The 17,123-nt window shown below is 41.5% G+C and overlaps 1 protein-coding gene across 1 annotated transcript in view; it reads left to right on the forward strand.

Moving 5' to 3' along the window:
- The first annotated feature begins 14,518 nt into the window (after nt 1–14,518).
- Nucleotides 14,519–17,123, forward strand: part of LOC134594283 (interleukin-18 receptor 1-like) — a 41,856-nt gene continuing 39,251 nt past the window's right edge. Inside the window, exon 1 of the mRNA XM_063444631.1 lies at nt 14,519–14,607. Within this exon, the coding sequence (XP_063300701.1) occupies nt 14,535–14,607 (73 nt within the window). The 5' untranslated portion in view covers nt 14,519–14,534. The remainder of the gene's footprint in view (nt 14,608–17,123) is intronic.

Genomic DNA, 17,123 nt, shown 5'->3' on the forward strand with positions numbered 1-17,123 from the left:
GGGATCAACACATGAGTACAAGCAGCACACAAACTCAAAGCCGCCATCCTCCTCCTGGTCCAGCATCTTCAGCCACGTCAACCACTGCTGTCCTCCTTGCCCCCTCTCAACCATCTGCCACTCCGTCTCTCGCCTTGAGCAGTTCCTGCTCATCTGCCCACAGTCAGGTGTCTGTCAAGGACATGTTTGAGCGTAAGAAGCTAATGTCACAAAGTCACCCTCTTGCCCGGCATCTGACAGCTGGCTTGTCTGAACTCTTAGCCCGCCAGCTTTTACCATACAAGCTGGTTGAGTCTGAGGCGTTCCAAAAATTTGTAGCTATTGGGACACCGCAGTGGAAGGTACCAGGCCGAAATTTCTTTGCACAAAAGGCAATCCCCAACCTGTACTCGATTGTGCAAAAGGAAGTAATGGCATGTCTGGCACACAGTGTTGGGGCAAGGGTCCATCTGACCACTGATACCTGGTCTGCAAAGCATGGTCAGGGCAGGTATATCATCTACACTGCGCATTGGGTAAACCTGCTGACGGCTGCCAAGCATGGAATGCGTGGCTCTGCAGAGGAGTTGGTGACACCGCCACAACTTGCAGGCAGGCCTGCTGCCACCTCCTCTACTCCTCCTACTCCATCCTCTTCCATAACCTCCTCGGCTGAGTCCTCTTCTGCTGCTGCGTCTTGCTCCACATCAACGGCACCCGCCCAGCTCCCCAGGTACTATTCCAAATCCCAGATACGGCAGTGTCACGCCGTCTTGGGGTTGACTTGCCTGAAAGCAGAGAGTCACACCGGACCAGCACTCCTGTCCGCCCTGAACGCACAGGTGGATCAGTGGCTGACTCCGCACCAACTGGAGATCGGCAAAGTGGTTTGTGACAACGGAAGAAATTTGTTGGCGGCATTGAATTTGGGCAAGTTGACACATATGCCGTGCATGGCACATGTGGGTAATCTGATCGTACAACGCTTTGTGCATAAGTACCCAGGCTTACAGGACGTCCTGAAGCAGGCCAGGAAGGTGTGTGGCCATTTCAGGCATTCCTACACGGCCATGGCGCACTTTTCAGATATCCAGCGGCGAAACAACATGCCAGTGAGGCGCTTGATTTGCGACAGCCCGACACTTTGGAATTCAACACTCCTAATGTTCGACCGCCTCCTCCAACGTGAAAAAGCCGTTAACGACTATTTGTATGACCATGGTGCTAGGACAGCTCTGCGGAGCTGGTAATTCTTTTGCCACGTTACTGGACGCTCATGCGCAATGCCTGTAGGCTCATGCATCCTTTTGAGGAGGTGACAAACCTAGTCAGTCACACCGAAAGCACCATCAGCGACATCATACAATTTGTTTTCTTCCTGGAGCGTGCCCTGCAAAGAGTGCTGGATCAGGCTGTAGATGAGCATGAAGAGAAAGAGGAAGACTTGTGGTCACCATCACCACCAGAAACAACCTTATCAGCATCGCTTGCTGGACCTGCGGCAACGCTGGAAGAGGATTGTGAGGAAAAGGAGTCAGAGGAGGAATGTGGCTTTGAGGAGGAGAAGGAAGACCAACCACAACAGGCATCCCAGGGTGCTCGTTGTCACCTATCTGGTACCCGTGGTGTTGGACGTGGCTGGGGGGAAGAACATACCTTCAGTGAGATCACTGAGGACGAGGAACGGGACATGAGTAGCTCGGCATCCAACCTTGTGCAAATGGAGTATTTCATGCTGTCGTGCCTGTTGAGGGACCCTCGTATAAAAAGGCTGAAGGAGAATGACCTGTACTGGGTGTCCACGCTACTAGACCCCCGGTATAAGCAGAAAGTGCCTGAAATGTTACCGAATTACCGCAAGTCGGAAAGGATGCAGCAGTTCCAAAATAAATTAAAAAGTATGCTTTACACAGCGTATAAGGGTGATTTCACAGCACAACGGGAATCTAACAGGGGAAGAGGTGAAAGTAATCCTCCTCCTCCCACGACCACGCCGGTAAGGACAGGATGCTTTACAGACGTGTTGTTGATGGAGGACATGCGGAGCTTTTTAAGTCCTACGCATCGCCACAGCCCTTCGGGGTCCACCCTCAGAGAACGACTCGACTGACAGGTAGCAGACTACCTCGCCTTAACTGCAGATATCGACACCCTGAGGAGCGATGAACTCCTTGACTACTGGGTGTGCAGGCTTGACCTGTGGCCTGAGCTATCCCAATTTGCGATAGAACTTCTGGCCTGCCCCGCTTCAAGTGTCCTTTCAGAAAGGACCTTCAGTGCAGCAGGAGGTATTGTCACTGAGAAGAAAAGTCGCCTAGGTAAAAAAAGTCTAGATTACCTCACCTTTATTAAGATGAATGAGGGATGGATCCCGAAGGGACTGACAGTGGGCGATACATTCGACTAAAAAAGGCCTGATGAGGGGGACGTAACAGGGATTAAACTGATAAGAATAGTACTACTTAACACACCACTCCTATCTGGTGGCACATTAGATTACACGCGCAGTGCCCCAAATTTGAAGTAGGAGGACCAACCAAGCATCTTTTTCCATCTCCCGGTTCCTAAAATCGATGCCATATACACGTCCCCTGATAGGGGACGTAACAGGGATTAAACTGATAAGAATAGTACTACTTAACAAACCACTCCTATTTGGTGGCACATTAGATTACACACGCAGTGCCCCAAATTTGAAGTAGGAGGACCAACCAAGCATCTTTTTCCATCTCCCGGTTCCTAAAATCGATGCCATATACACGTCCCCTGATAGGGGACGTAACAGGGATTAAACTGATAAGAATAGTACTACTTAACACACCACTCCTCTCTGGTGGCACTTTAGATTGCACGCGCAGTGCCCCAAATTTGAAGTAGGAGGACCGACCAAGCATCTTTTTCCATCTCCCGGATCCTAAAATCAATGCCATATACATGTCCCCTGATAGGGGACGTAACAGGGATTAAACTGATAGGAATAGTACTACTTAACACACCTTATAATAATGCAGAGAGAGGAAACGCAGAGAGAGGAGTCTGAAGAAGAGGAGTCAGAGGAGGAAGGTGGCTTTGAGGAGGTGGAAGACCAAACACAGCAGGCGTCCCAGGGGGCTTGTTGTCACCTTTCGGGGACCCTTGGTGTTGTACGTGGCTGGGTGGAGGAAGAGACCTTCAATGACATCAGTGAGGACAAGGAACGGGACATGGCTAGCTTGGTATCCAAGCTTGTGCAAATGGGGAGTTTGCGGTTGTGCAAATGGACTGTTTGCGGTTGTTTGGGGTGCGTTAAACTGGGAGTTTGGTCTGTCACTGTGAAGCAGGCGTAACCCTTACACTACCTGATCGATACAACATCATACTTGATGTTTTAAAGCAGGTTATTCCAAACAATTTAGGAATGTTAGGTGATTTATGCCCTTTATGGATTAAAACCAGACTCTGCATCAACTATGTAATTTTCCATGGGAGTTTTGCCATGGATCCCCCTCCAGCATGCCACAGTTCAGGTGTTAGTCCCCTTGAAACAACTTTTCCATCACTATTGTGGCCAGAAAGAGTTCCTGTGGGTTTTAAAATTCGCCTGCCTATTGAAGTCTATGGCGGTTTGCCCGGTTCGCCTGCGAACATTTGCGGAAATTCGCGTTCGCCATTCGCAAACGGAAAATTTTATGTTCGCGACATCTCTAATTACCACTGCAGTGTTAAGGGGCCAAAGACACTGCACCAGACCACTTCAATAAACTGAAGTGGTCTGGATGCCTATCGTGCCCCTTTAGAGAGGCAAGTGCGCAAACAAGACCATCTGGTTAAAAGAGTGGGAATAGTTTAACGTGACTATTTGGACATAAATGTCTAAAGTTGCAGTCAGAGTGACAGCCAGTAGAGGTACAGTTGCAAGAAAAAGTATGTGAACCCTTTGGAATGATATGGATTTCTGCACAAATTGGTCATAAAATGTGATCTGATCATCATCTAAGTCACAACAATAGACAATAACAGTCTGCTTAACCCCTTAAGGACACATGACGGAAATATTCAGTCATGATTCCCTTTTATTCCAGAAGTTGTGCCCTTAAGGGGTAACTAATAACACAAAAAGAATGAAATGTTGCCATGTTTTTATTGAACACACCATGTAAACATTCACAGTGCAGGTGGAAAACGTATGTGAACCCCTAGACTAATGACATCTCCAAGAGCTAATGGGAGTGATATGTCAGCCAACTCGAGTCCAATCAATGGGATGAGATTGGAGGTGTTGGTTACAGCTGCCCTGTCCTATAAAAAACACACACCAGTTCTGGGTTTGCTTTTCACAAGAAGCATTACTTGATGTGAATGATGCCTCGCACAAAAGAGCTCTCAGAAGACCTACGATTAAGAATTGTTGACTTGCATGAAGCTGGAAAGGGTTATAAAGTATCTCCAAAAGCCTTGCTGTTCATCGGTCCATGGTAAGACAAATTGTCTGTAAATGGAGAAAGTTCAGCACTGCTGCTACTCTTCCTAGGAGTGGCCGTCCTGTAAAGATGACTGCAAGAGCACAGCGCAGACTGCTCAATGAGGTGAAGAAGAATCCTAGAGTGTCAGCTAAAGACTTACAAAAGTCACTGGCAAATGCTAACATCCCTGTTAGCGAATCTACAATACGTAAAACACTAAACAAGAATGGATTTCATGGGAGGATATCACAGAGGAAGCCACTGCTGTCCAAACAAAACATTGCTGTACGTTTACAGTTTGCACAAGAGCACCTGGATGTTCCACAGCAGTACTGGCAAAATATTCTGTGGACAGATGAAACCAAAGTTGAGTTGTTTGGAAGAAACACACAACACTATGTGTGGTGAAAAATAGGCACAGCACACCAAAATCAAAACCTAATCCCAACTGTGAAGTATGGCGGTGGGGGCATCATGGTTTGGGGCTGCTTTGCTGCATCAGGGCCTGGACGGGTTGCTATCATCGAAGGAAAAATGAATTCCCAAGTTTATCAAGACATTTTGCAGGAGAACTTAAGGCCATCTGTCTACCAGCTGAAGCTCCACAGAAGATGGGTGTTGCAACAGGACAATGACCCAAAGCATAGAAGTAAATCAACAACAGAATGGCTTAAACTGAAGAAAATACGCCTTCTGAAGTGGCCCAGTCAGAGTCCTGACCTCAACCCGATTGAGATGCTGTGGCATGACCTCAAGAAAGCGATTAACACCAGACATCCCAAGAATATTGCTGAACTGAAACAGTTCTGTAAAGAGGAATGGTCAAGAATTACTCCTGACCTTTGTGCACGTCTGATCTGCAACTACAGGAAACGTTTGGTTAAAGTTATTGCTGCCAAAGGAGGTTCAACCAGTTATTAAATCCAAGGGTTCACGTACTTTTTCCACCTGCACTGTGAATGTTTACATGGTGTGTTCAATAAAAACATGGCAACATTTCATTATTTGTGTGTCATTAGTTTAAGCAGACTGTGATTGTCTATTGTTGTGACTTAGATGATGATCAGATCACATTTTATGACCAATTTGTGCAGAAATCCATATCATTCCAAAGGGTTCACATACTTTTTTTTGCAACTGTATTTAAACCTGCAGAACTACAATTCTTTCAGTTGCATTAAGACAAAGTGGTCTGGATGCCTATAGTGTCCCTTTATTACAGCAGGTGTAGACTTTATACATACATGTTTATATAATACTATGATTTCATTTGACCACAGAGTTCCTTTTCATAGAAATATGCTCTTTTTGGTCAGTAACACTCACATTCTAACACCAAACCTTCTTAATTTTAACTTTTTCGATCTTCAATAACAATGGCAACATGGGCAATAAATATACTCTCTGGCCTAGGATGGGTTCATATTTGAGATAAATATCAAATATTTATTGTATACCTGTATACACACTTTTGTCAACAGTTTGTCAGTCTTCATTTCTTTGTTGTATTTTTTTGTATTTTTTATTATTTTAAGCTCACTGTGTCATATACTTCATTATAATGAGTCATCAGTTCACATAAACGTATAAATTCGGGTTTACATTACTTGTTTCCATAGACCTGATTTTATAGAACAGACAAATAAATGATTAATCAGTTTCTCTGAAATAGCAATTGTTTTCATGTTTAAAACAATGTCAAGAAAAAAAGGTGCCTAGTAAAACTCAGTTACAGGGTTACAGGAAATGTATTTTGAAGTTAAGTAGGTCATGTGGTTTTATATATCCTTTCTCTATTGCCCTCTTTCTTTGAGACAGCTCAGATTTTAAATTGTTTAAAACGTTGCCATATATTGCAACACTCCCAAGTTCTGAGAATTAACCAGTCATTAAAAACGTATTCAATATTAAAAAGAGGTTAACATTATATAAGGTATATATTTATTAATCATTTTGTTTTTCACTATAGTTAGTTATATTTGGTAACACATTTATTCATTATGCAGGCTCACTGTTAGCAAAGATAATCACAGACTTGCTGAGTTTATCTTATTTCCTTGTCTTTAATAGAGTGAAGCTGGATTTGGATGTAATCTGCTGGAAAGTCGGTTATTCTAAATACACTTGATTTTGTTTTGTTCCTGCTATTGAATGATCTTGCATTCACTGGGCAAGTTGGGCCTTAGTTAAAAAAGACCAGATTAAAAACATGTTAAATTTTTTGTTCCCTTGCACTTTTTAAACTGAAGGAAAGACAGGTAGTGATGTCCCGAAATGTTCACTGGCGAATAGTTCCTGGTGAACATTGCATGTTCGCGTTCGCCTCGGATGGCGAACATATGCGATGTTCGGTCCGCCCCCTATTCATCATCATTGAGTAAACTTTGACCCTGTACCTCACAGTCAGCAGAAACATTCCAGCCAATCAGCAGCAGACCCTCCCTCCCAGACCCTCCCACCTCCTAGACAGTATACAATTTAGAATAAAATGCACAATACTGGAGCGCTTGATATATAAATACTCTATAGGGACTTATATAGAGCTATTCATGAATATTCAAATCTTTAGATATTTGTTATATATTCGCTACAACACTTCAGAGTGATCCCTTCACCATATCTCACGTAATACAAACAAAATATTAAAAAGTGGAGCGATTTTCAAATTGTAATAGGTCCCTCTCCCACATGCACCAAAATTTGCAAAGGAAAAGAAAGGGAATACTTATATTATTCACTGAATGATGTTCCAATTCATGCCCGGCATGTAAGAAAAATATAGAAACAGAAGGATCATAGAACAGATCTGTATGGCTTGCTAGAGAGCCTCTTAAGTACTATTCAAAGTACAGATAATGGCTTAATTAAGTTTTTATATAAAACAATTTATTACTAGTATAACAATTCCAATGATACAAAAATTAAAAATAAGTATAAAATTAAATATAAAATTCAATGTATAGCATATCACTGCTTAGTTGACATTCTTGAAGCAGGTAGTGCTCAATATACAGACAAAACAAATTACTGTTAGACACATAAGAAAAAAGGCAGGTTGGCTGCTTACTAGATGGAGTGGTGAGTAAAAAAAATATTCCCGTTACTCACAAACAGGCTTTCCCGCACTGGGAGATGTCTCCTGAGTTGGGGGGTAAGTGGAGTTCCTTTTGCTGTAGTCCGGGGGATATGCCAGCGATCAGCTGTTGCTTTTTCAAAAGTCCCGGTTAGTTGATAGGCTCCGCCCCTTCCCAAAATACTTCCGTGTTCGTCTACGCGTTTCTCCGTTCACAGACGGCTTCGTCAGGACGTAAATTTGTTAAGTCCCTCCTCACTCTCAGGGGTTTTATACGAAAAGTCTTTCATCTCATTGGTGTATTCCACCTGCTTCAATTTGCATATGTGGGACGTCCAGAGAGCCTCCAGATCGGCAAGCTAAACATGCCTGCTTGACTTTCATTTGGAATGGGCAGCCCACATTTGCAAAATTGATATGCATATGGTTATTTAGCAGATATATATACCTATACACAATATGGATAATAACTTTACTCCATTGCAACATCACAAAACATATGTACAAAATCAAATTATATCCACACTCATTTTCTTTGAAGCCTAATTTAGAAATACATATGGAAAGAAAGAGAGAGAATATATGTTAGTGTATATTTATTATTCTCAATTGTATACACATATCTTATGATCTTCCTCTTAACTATACTTGAAATGTTATTTAAAGTGATAGTGACATGTTTAAAGTGATAGTGACATTTTATTGCTTAAAGCTAAATACAGACTCAGAGCGGATATTTGAATCTTATTTATGTATAAGTATTTAAAGAGAGAGTAATTTCAAAATTATACAAGTATCCAAAGCAGAAAAATTTAAAATGAGAAATTGCAAGATCAGTTTTAAAATTATAAAAATTATACAATTTAGATTCATTTATTTTTTTGTATTATTATTATTATTATTATTATTTTTTGTGTTTATTATACATTATCCTCCATAGCCAGTAACCTGTGTTTATTATACATTATCCCCCATAGCCAGTAACCTGTGTTTATTATACATTATCCCCCATAGCCATTAACCTGTGTTTATTATACATTATCCCCCATAGCCAGTAACCTGTGTTTATTATACATTATCCCTCCATAGCCAGTAACCTGTGTTTATTATATATTATCCCCCATAGCCAGTAACCTGTGTTTATTATACATTATCCCCATAGCCAGTAACCTGTGTTTATTATACATTATCCCCCCATAGCCAGTAACCTGTGTTTATTATACATTATCCCCCCATAGCCAGTAACCTGTGTTTATTATACATTATCCCCCATAGCCAGTAACCTGTGTTTATTATACATTATCCTCCCATAGCCAGTAACCTGTGTTTATTATACATTATCCTCCCCATAGCCAGTAACCTGTGTTTATTATACATTATCCCCCCATAGCCAGTAACCTGTGTTTATTATACAGTATCCCCCCCATAGCCAGTAACCTGTGTTTATTCTACATTATCCCTCCCATAGCCACTAACCTGTGTTTATTATACATTATCCCTCCCATAACAAGTAACCTGTGCTTATTATACATTATCCCCCCATAGCCAGTAACCTGTGTTTATTATACACTATCCCTCCCATAGCCAGTAACCTGTGTTTATTATACATTATCCTCCCATAGCCAGTAACCTGTGCTTATTATACATTATCCCCCCCATAGCCAGTAACCTGTGTTTATTATACATTATCCTCCCATAGCCAGTAACCTGTGTTTATTATACACTATCCCTCCCATAGCCAGTAACCTGTGTTTATTATACATTATCCCCCATAGTAATTTATCGTTGGACCTAGGCAGCATGATGTCTTAGGCCGGCCCAGAGAGTGAGTGAGTGAATAATATAATATATATGTTCAGAAACATATTAGTAATATATGTAAATCGAGTTCATGCAAAGAGGGTGAAAAGGTATTAAAGAAAAACACAGTTATTGCATCAAATTTACAAAGCCAAACTTTTAAAAGCTTTTAAAAGCTTTCCTCATTTTTTTCTCGGGATGAGGAATATATCGGTTGTAGACTGAGGATTTCCATCTGCCCAATCTTTTAATAATATGCACTGGAGTGTCAGTGTTGAAGGAGACCGAAGCTGCCCCTATTCTAAATGAAAGACCCGAGACATGGATTCAACCCAATCTTAGGAGTAGTGTTCTGATGTAGAAGATTAATTTAGCCATAGTCAGAGGGATTCAGTGAGAGTAGTGGTGAAATGTGTGTGGCATGACTGAGTGTGGGTAAGTAAGAGTCAAGTATTTTAACTGGGCACTAGTTCTAGGTGGGATAAAGTGGTATAGCGGATGGATGAGTAGTTGGTTTGTTTTAGAGGTTTGTAGAGAAAGTATATAGTGATCATGATTTTTAGCGATATCCAATATTTTTAAGGTGGTCTCAAACAAACATGAAATGCTATATAAAATTTGTGGGAATATCGAAAATTCGTGTACAGTAAATCAGAGAGGGCTCAGAATATCGAACCATCGATCGGTATCCAACCTTGTGCAAATGGGGAGTTTGCGGTTGTGCAAATGGACTGTTTGCGGTTGTTTGCGGTGCGTTAAACAGGGAGTTTGGTCTGTCACTGTGAAGCGGGCGTAACCCTTACACTACCTGACCGATACAACATCATACCTGATGTTTTAAAGCACGTTATTCCAAACAATTTAGAAATGTTAGGTGATTTATGCCCTTTATGGATTAAAACCAGACTCTGCATCAACTATGTAATTTTCCATGGGAGTTTTGCCATGGATCCCCCTCCGGCATGCCACAGTCCAGGTGTTAGTCCCCTTGAAACAACTTTTCCATCACTATTGTGGCCAGAAAGAGTCCCTGTGGGTTTTAAAATTCGCCTCCCTATTGAAGTCTATGGCGGTTCGCCCGGTTCGCCCGTTCGCGAACATTTGCGGAAGTTCGCGTTCGCCATTCGCGAACGGAAAATTTTATGTTCGCGACATCACTAAAGACTGGACTTATTTGTGGATAGATGCAATAAACATGAGACTTACCAGAGTCTCGGTAGATGCAAAGCAAAGATGTTCACTACAAATCTATGTTGAAATGAAGGAAAAGCAAAGCTTTAAAAACATGCCATAAAACAGTACAAAATAACAAAATCTGGGTTATTCAGTAAACTGAGAATTCAAAGTGAAATTCAAAGTGAAAGGGACACTATAGTCACCAGAAGAAATACAGCTTATTGAATTTGTTCTCTTGAGTAGAATCGTTACCTTCAGGCTTTTTGCTGTAAAAACTGGCTTTTCAGAGAAAATGCAGTGTTTACATTACAGCCTAGTAATAACTTCACTGGCCACTCCTCAGATGGCTGTTAGAGAGAGCCTTCCTGGGTCATGGCTGCCTAAAATGCATCCAAACATTAAGTATCTCCTCCCTCTGCATGCAGACACTGAACTTTCCTCATACAGATACATTGATTCAATTCATCTTTATGAGGAAATGCTGATTGGCCAGGGCTGTGTTTGAATCATGCTGGCTCTGCCCCTGATCTGCCTCTTTGTCAGTCTCAGCCAATCCTATAGGAAAACATTGTGATTGGATCAGGCTATGACTTCTGATGATGTCAGCAGACTGTTTGTTTTTCTGAGTCTAACAGCATGCAGAGCTACAGCTTCAAGATTGAATACAGTACGATTTTTACTATATTTATGGAGGCATGAGGGGCCCAGGGGGGATGGATGGTGGTGTTAATGCTATAGGGTCAGGAAAACATGTTTGTGTTCCTGACCCTATAGTGATCCTTTAAACTATGGATTTAAAGGAACACTATAGCGTCACAAATACAAACGTGTATTTTTGTCACTATAGTTCTAATAGTTTTGATTAGGTAACCAGCACCTTTGTCAGCAAGGTGAAAGGTGATTTGAATCACCTTTTTCAGCAATGCACAGGTCTCCTCACGGCTGGCTGCCCCTGCTCTGCCCCCTCGGCTGAGATCATCAAACTTGATGATCTCAGCCAATCCAATGCTTTCCCATAGGAAACTATTGGGAGGCTATCTTGCATGAATGGCAAAATGCAGGTCATAGAGATACATTGAATAAATGCATCTTCATGAGGAACATACAGAGCATCCATGCAGAGAATGGAGACACTGAATGTCAGTGCTGCACATTAACTCACTGCCACTAGAGGTGTAGCAATTATATAAATAAAGTATTAACAGGCTTGATGTCTCCCAAAGTTCACCATCTGATGGTATAGAAATATAACCTGTGCATTAGGGTGATTTACTAAGTGGAGCTGCCGAAATTAACATAGAGGCATAGAGCCATTTGTGGAATACCTGTCACAACTGAGGCAGGAGCATCATTTCTGGTGTAAATTCTGGCAATTGTCATAGAAGCATATTTTCTATTGCATGGCACAACTGATACAGGAGCCTCAAAGTGAGTGCTGAACATACCCTTAAAATCGGTTCAAAGGACCACTATAGTGCCAGGAAAAGCACTGAAGGGGGAGGAAGGAGTTAATCCCTTGACTTTTTTCCAGCGCCGAGACTCTCCTCCCTCTTCTGACGTCACCGGCTGAATGTGCATGCACGGCAAGAGCCACGCGTGCATTCAGGCAGTCCACAGGAAAGCATTCTCAATGCTTTCCTATAGACGCTAGCGTCTTCTCACTTGCAGAAGCGCCTCTAGCGGCTGTCAATGAGACAGCCACTAGAGGCTGGATTAACCCCAATATAAACATAGCAGTTTCTCTGAAACTGCTATGTTTACAGCAAAAAGGGTTAAACCTAGCTGGACCTGGCACCCAGACCACTTCATTAAGCTGAAGTGGTCTGGGTGCCTATAGTGGTCCTTTAACCCCTTAAGGACCAAACTTCTGGAATAAAAGGGGATCATGACGTGTCACACATGTCATGTGTCCTTAAGGGGTTAAAGTACTGCTGAGCCTTTGCTTTTAACCCAGTGATTAGCTCTGACGCCAAGTGGATTCTGAGCTTGCAGGACACAGAGTGAAAACTCCGGGTTTGAAAAGACCCTATTCATGCAAGCCCCCTCCCTCTCATGTTACAATCTTGATGGGAATCTCCTGGATGTGACATCAGCAGAAAGAATACCTATGAAGTTGCGTTAATGGTAGGATTGGTGTTAGGATTGGTGTTAGGGTAGGCATAGGGTTGCTGTTAAGGTTTGAGGTAGGATTATGAGTAGGGTTAGGTTTAGAAATAATGCTAACGTTTGACATTTCTCAAATAGTGTCAAATTATATGGCAAGAGGACGAGTCAAGGGTTATCTCACTTGTGCCGATATGAAGCAACATATAACTTTAGCTTAATGAATCAGTTTGGTGTATGGATAATGCCATGCGGTCTCACTGCTGAATTCTCGTCCATTTAGAAATTATGTGCTGTATGTGCAGCCCTAGCCACATCTTCCATGGCTGTGTGTGACTGACACAGTTTCCACAAAAAATGGCTCAATTTTAAATCAAATCTGACAGGACAATGCAGTGCAGTTTCTTTAGAACTATTTATCTCCTGTACTATGACTTCTCTGCCTCCTAATAATCATGCCCCAAGCCTTTCCCATTTGTGCCAGTGATATGTTAAGAGTTTCAGCTAATGCTCTCAGCCCATCACTGGCTTCTCACTAAGAGAGCTTAAAAAGGACAGATGATGGGTGCCACAAAAAGCACTTTGGGGTTATATTGTTCGTTGTTCATATGGTAAGACTGCATCTGAAACCTCCAAGCACTATAACAACGTCAATGAGATGAAGTTGTTATGGTGTTGTGAAGTGGTTCTGTAAATAAAGTTTGTTTAAAAAAAAACAAAACAAAAAAAACGAATTAAATGTGTTGGTTGTGCCTGGCATTTAATATTTAGTTTTAATATTAAATGTACAAAAAACACACAAAAATGTGGACATGCAGAGTGATGTGCCATAACTGTGACATAATAAAATAAAATAAAATCACAATGCACTCAGACTTCTATTTCTTCAGGGCGGCTGTATTTGCCATAATATTTTGACCCAGGATTTACCATGTGGTGTCCATAGTCTTTAAAGTCCAACTAAATTATGATATAAAATAAAGTCATTAAGTGGTTAAGAAAAAATTCACAATGCTATTTTTTAAAATTGTTTTTCAGGAATAGTTATGGCAACTTTCTAGCTTAAGAGGAAAGAAGACCTGATTCGTTCTCAATTTATATATTGAAAACAATTCTTGGAATTAAAGGGACACAGAAAAAAATAACCCAGATTATGGGGGTTTAATTGATTATGTTTTTTTTTGGTAAAAAGTTTCACCCCTTTATCGTGACCTTTGTTACACTGTGGTTTATTTTGAGAATGGAATAAAGATTATTTTTTAATACCTTTATATTTACTTTCATTGATGAACATTTTTGATAACTGATGACAAATCTCCCTTTGATGTGGCTGAATGTCTTCATATCTTGGTTATTAAAGGGACACCTTATGCACTTCCACCAATTTAAACTTAATCTAAACCTGTGACACCTAAACTTCATCCCCCCTTGCGTATGTGCATGTCAGCCTCCTTTACGGCACTTCCAGAACAGCCCCTGAAAGTTAGGGTAGCTGCCAAAACAGGTATAAGGTCACAGAATACAAGTACTTGGATGATCCAGTGGGACATGCATTCCTTCTCATTATGCTGACAATAGGAAGACAGGGTGGAGGATGGGCACTGCTTAAGGATATATAAACAATACAAATGGCTAGGATTTGGTAGCATAACCATCAGAACATGTTGTGTACTTAAGGTGCTTGGAATGTCCCTTTAAAATATTGTCAGACATATTATGAAAATATGAATATTATTCTAACAACTATCCCTACAACATCTTAATTGCACTTAATAATGAAATTTCCTTGCATTAAGGCAAATGGTCAGTTTCAAAAGGAAGGAAGTGCTTACTTATTTGTCTGTCAACTCATTTGTCCTCCAGACTGTTGCTCATAACTCAAAACATTACCTGCTGAGCGTATTGTTCAGAATGTTTTCTATTGAACGAAGGGCATAGAAAGCATTTAGGAAGAGAAGAACATGTTCTCCGTGGTTTTAATCATTGTTTTCAGCATTGCAAATCTTACAACCACGGCAGAGCCTGATCAAGCAAGTAAGTCGTCTAAACTTCATGATTACTATTTAAGGAGTGCTGTAGTGTTAACCTGGTGTTACCTTTCTCCTGTTTACGAAGCAGCTGTAATGTATTCATAATGTTCATTTGCATTTTTCTAGATTGTTTACAGTATCATATTGAATTATAGTTTATATAGGTTTGAAAAAAGTACATCAAGACAGTCATTTCTTTCTTTGAAATCCTGCATTGGTGGACCCTTATTGATCCACGTGGATTTATATATAGTTATATAATAATTTCTTATATCCTTTTAAAAACAGTGAATTCAAACCGTGAGTTAATGTAATCAAAGTGGCAAAAATTAACATACTTGCCAGCTGTCCCGATTTTCACAGAATATTCCTAGTTTTTGGTCTCCTGTCCTGCTATAAAATTGTTCTCGGTTCTGCATTTTAAAAATGTCACACAAAATAAATCTAATAGCATTTACACAAAATGCCCTTTAAAGGACTTGTGACACTAAGACACCACTTATCCTCAGCTTGCATAAACTATAGATAGAGGTAGGGTAAAAGTGTAAATAACCTTACTATCCCAAGGATGTGCTCCAGAAATGCTGAGAGCTCGGTGATATAATCTGCAATATAAGCAATTGGTAGGTCTTAATTATATTGTTATATACAGTGGTACCTCAGTTTACGAATTTAATGCGTTCTCCGGGACGTTTCTTATTGCAAAAAATGTGTAAACCGAAACGTGGTTTCCCATAGGAATGCATTGAAAACCCAATTAATCCGTTCTGGAGGTCAGAAAAAAGTAAAAATGAGCTGGCATGAAAACTAACCCACAATGCAGAACACACAGTAAAAGGCATGCAAATGACGAAGCTCAGGTCCCTACCTTTCCACCGCTTGAGAAATGCACCCAAAAAGTTCCAAAAAGTCCCAAAATCACTTCAAAAAAATTCCAGAACTGCTCCAAAACTCGATGCAAAAGCCGCTCCAACACCTCCACACTCGACGCCACGTGCTACCCACAGGCTCACGCATGCACGGGGGTGGCGCTAAAAACCTCCCAGGTGCACTGCATTGGGGAAACTTGCTTTGTATTGCAAAACAAATTTGTAAACCGAGGCATTATTTTAAATGGATTTTCATTTGTAAACCAAAAATTATTTTAACCGAGGCGTTTGAAAACTGAGGTACCACTGTATTGGTATGGCTACAAGTTATATGACTAGAGTCATATGGCAGATACATAGTGTGTAGTACTTTGGAAACTGGTGGGTAAGGCCAACAATGTAAAACTGCTTTCTTGATTGTTCTGTTCAGGGCCGGACTGGGAGAAAAATTCGGCCCGGGCATTTTTCTATCACAGCGGCCCACAAAGGGTGCGGGGCAGAGAAGGTGTGTTTTGTCATCACCAATGACAAGCACGCCCCCTCTCAAAGTGAGCATGTTGGTTCAATGCTCTTCCAGGGCAGACCATGCGCAGAGCTCTGCTGAAGAGCTCTAGCATGAGAAAAAAAGCCCTGTATTTGTTCTGCACAGCGCAAGCAAATTTAATAACATGATTGCACTGTCTCTCCTTGCAATTTGTCTCTGGTGTCTCTATAAATGGATACCCGGAGACCAAAATGCTAGGAAAGAGTACTGTGCATGTGTTTGGAGCCTGCTTGTGGTATTGTGTGTGTGTGTGTGTAGAGTGAGCTGATTGTGGTGTGGTATTGTGTAATAAGGTTGGTTTTAGTCATGTTGTGTTTGTGGTGTTATGTGATGCATATGTGGCTAGGGGCTGTAGAGAATGTGTGTATAGGGGATATAGCAAGTGTGTGCATACAGGCTATAGTGTGTGTGTATAGGTGGTGTAGTGTTTGTAGAAAGTGTGTGTTTAGGGGTGTAGTATGCATTTGCTTACAAGGAATCTAGTGTGTGTATAGGGGATCCAGAGTGTGTGTGTTAAGAGTGTAGTGTGTGTGTGTGTGTATATGTGTATGTGTGTATATATATATATATATATATATATATATATTTGGAAGTATTGTGTATGTGTGTGGTGCAGTGTGTTGGGGGGGGGGGGTTCTGTGTGTATGTAAGGGGTGCAGTATGTGTGTGTGATGGATGCTGTGTGTGAGAGTGCTGTGTGTGATGTGTGTGACAGTGCTGTGTGTCAGAGTGCTGTGTATGCTGTGTGTGTGAGAGTGCTGTGTGTCAGTGCTGTGTGTCAGTGCTGTGTGTCAGTGCTGTGTGTCAGAGTGCTGTGTGTCAGAGTGCTGTGTGTCAGAGTGCTGTGTGTGACAGTGCTGTGTGTCAGAGTGCTGTGTATGCTGTGTGTGTGTGTGTGAGTGCTGTGTGTGAGTGCTGTATGTGAGTGATGTGTGAGAGTGCTGTGTGTGAGAGTGCTGTGTGTGATGTGTGAGAGTGCTGTGTGTGATGTGTGTGAGAGTGCTGAGTGTGATGGGTGTGAGAGTGCTGTGTGTGATGGGTGTGAGTGCTGAGTGTGATGGGTGTGAGAGTGCTGAATGTGATGGGTGTGAGAGTGCTGAGTGTGAG

This window comes from Pelobates fuscus, chromosome 1 (assembly GCF_036172605.1).
Source record: "Pelobates fuscus isolate aPelFus1 chromosome 1, aPelFus1.pri, whole genome shotgun sequence".
Taxonomy (NCBI): Eukaryota; Metazoa; Chordata; class Amphibia; order Anura; family Pelobatidae; genus Pelobates; species Pelobates fuscus.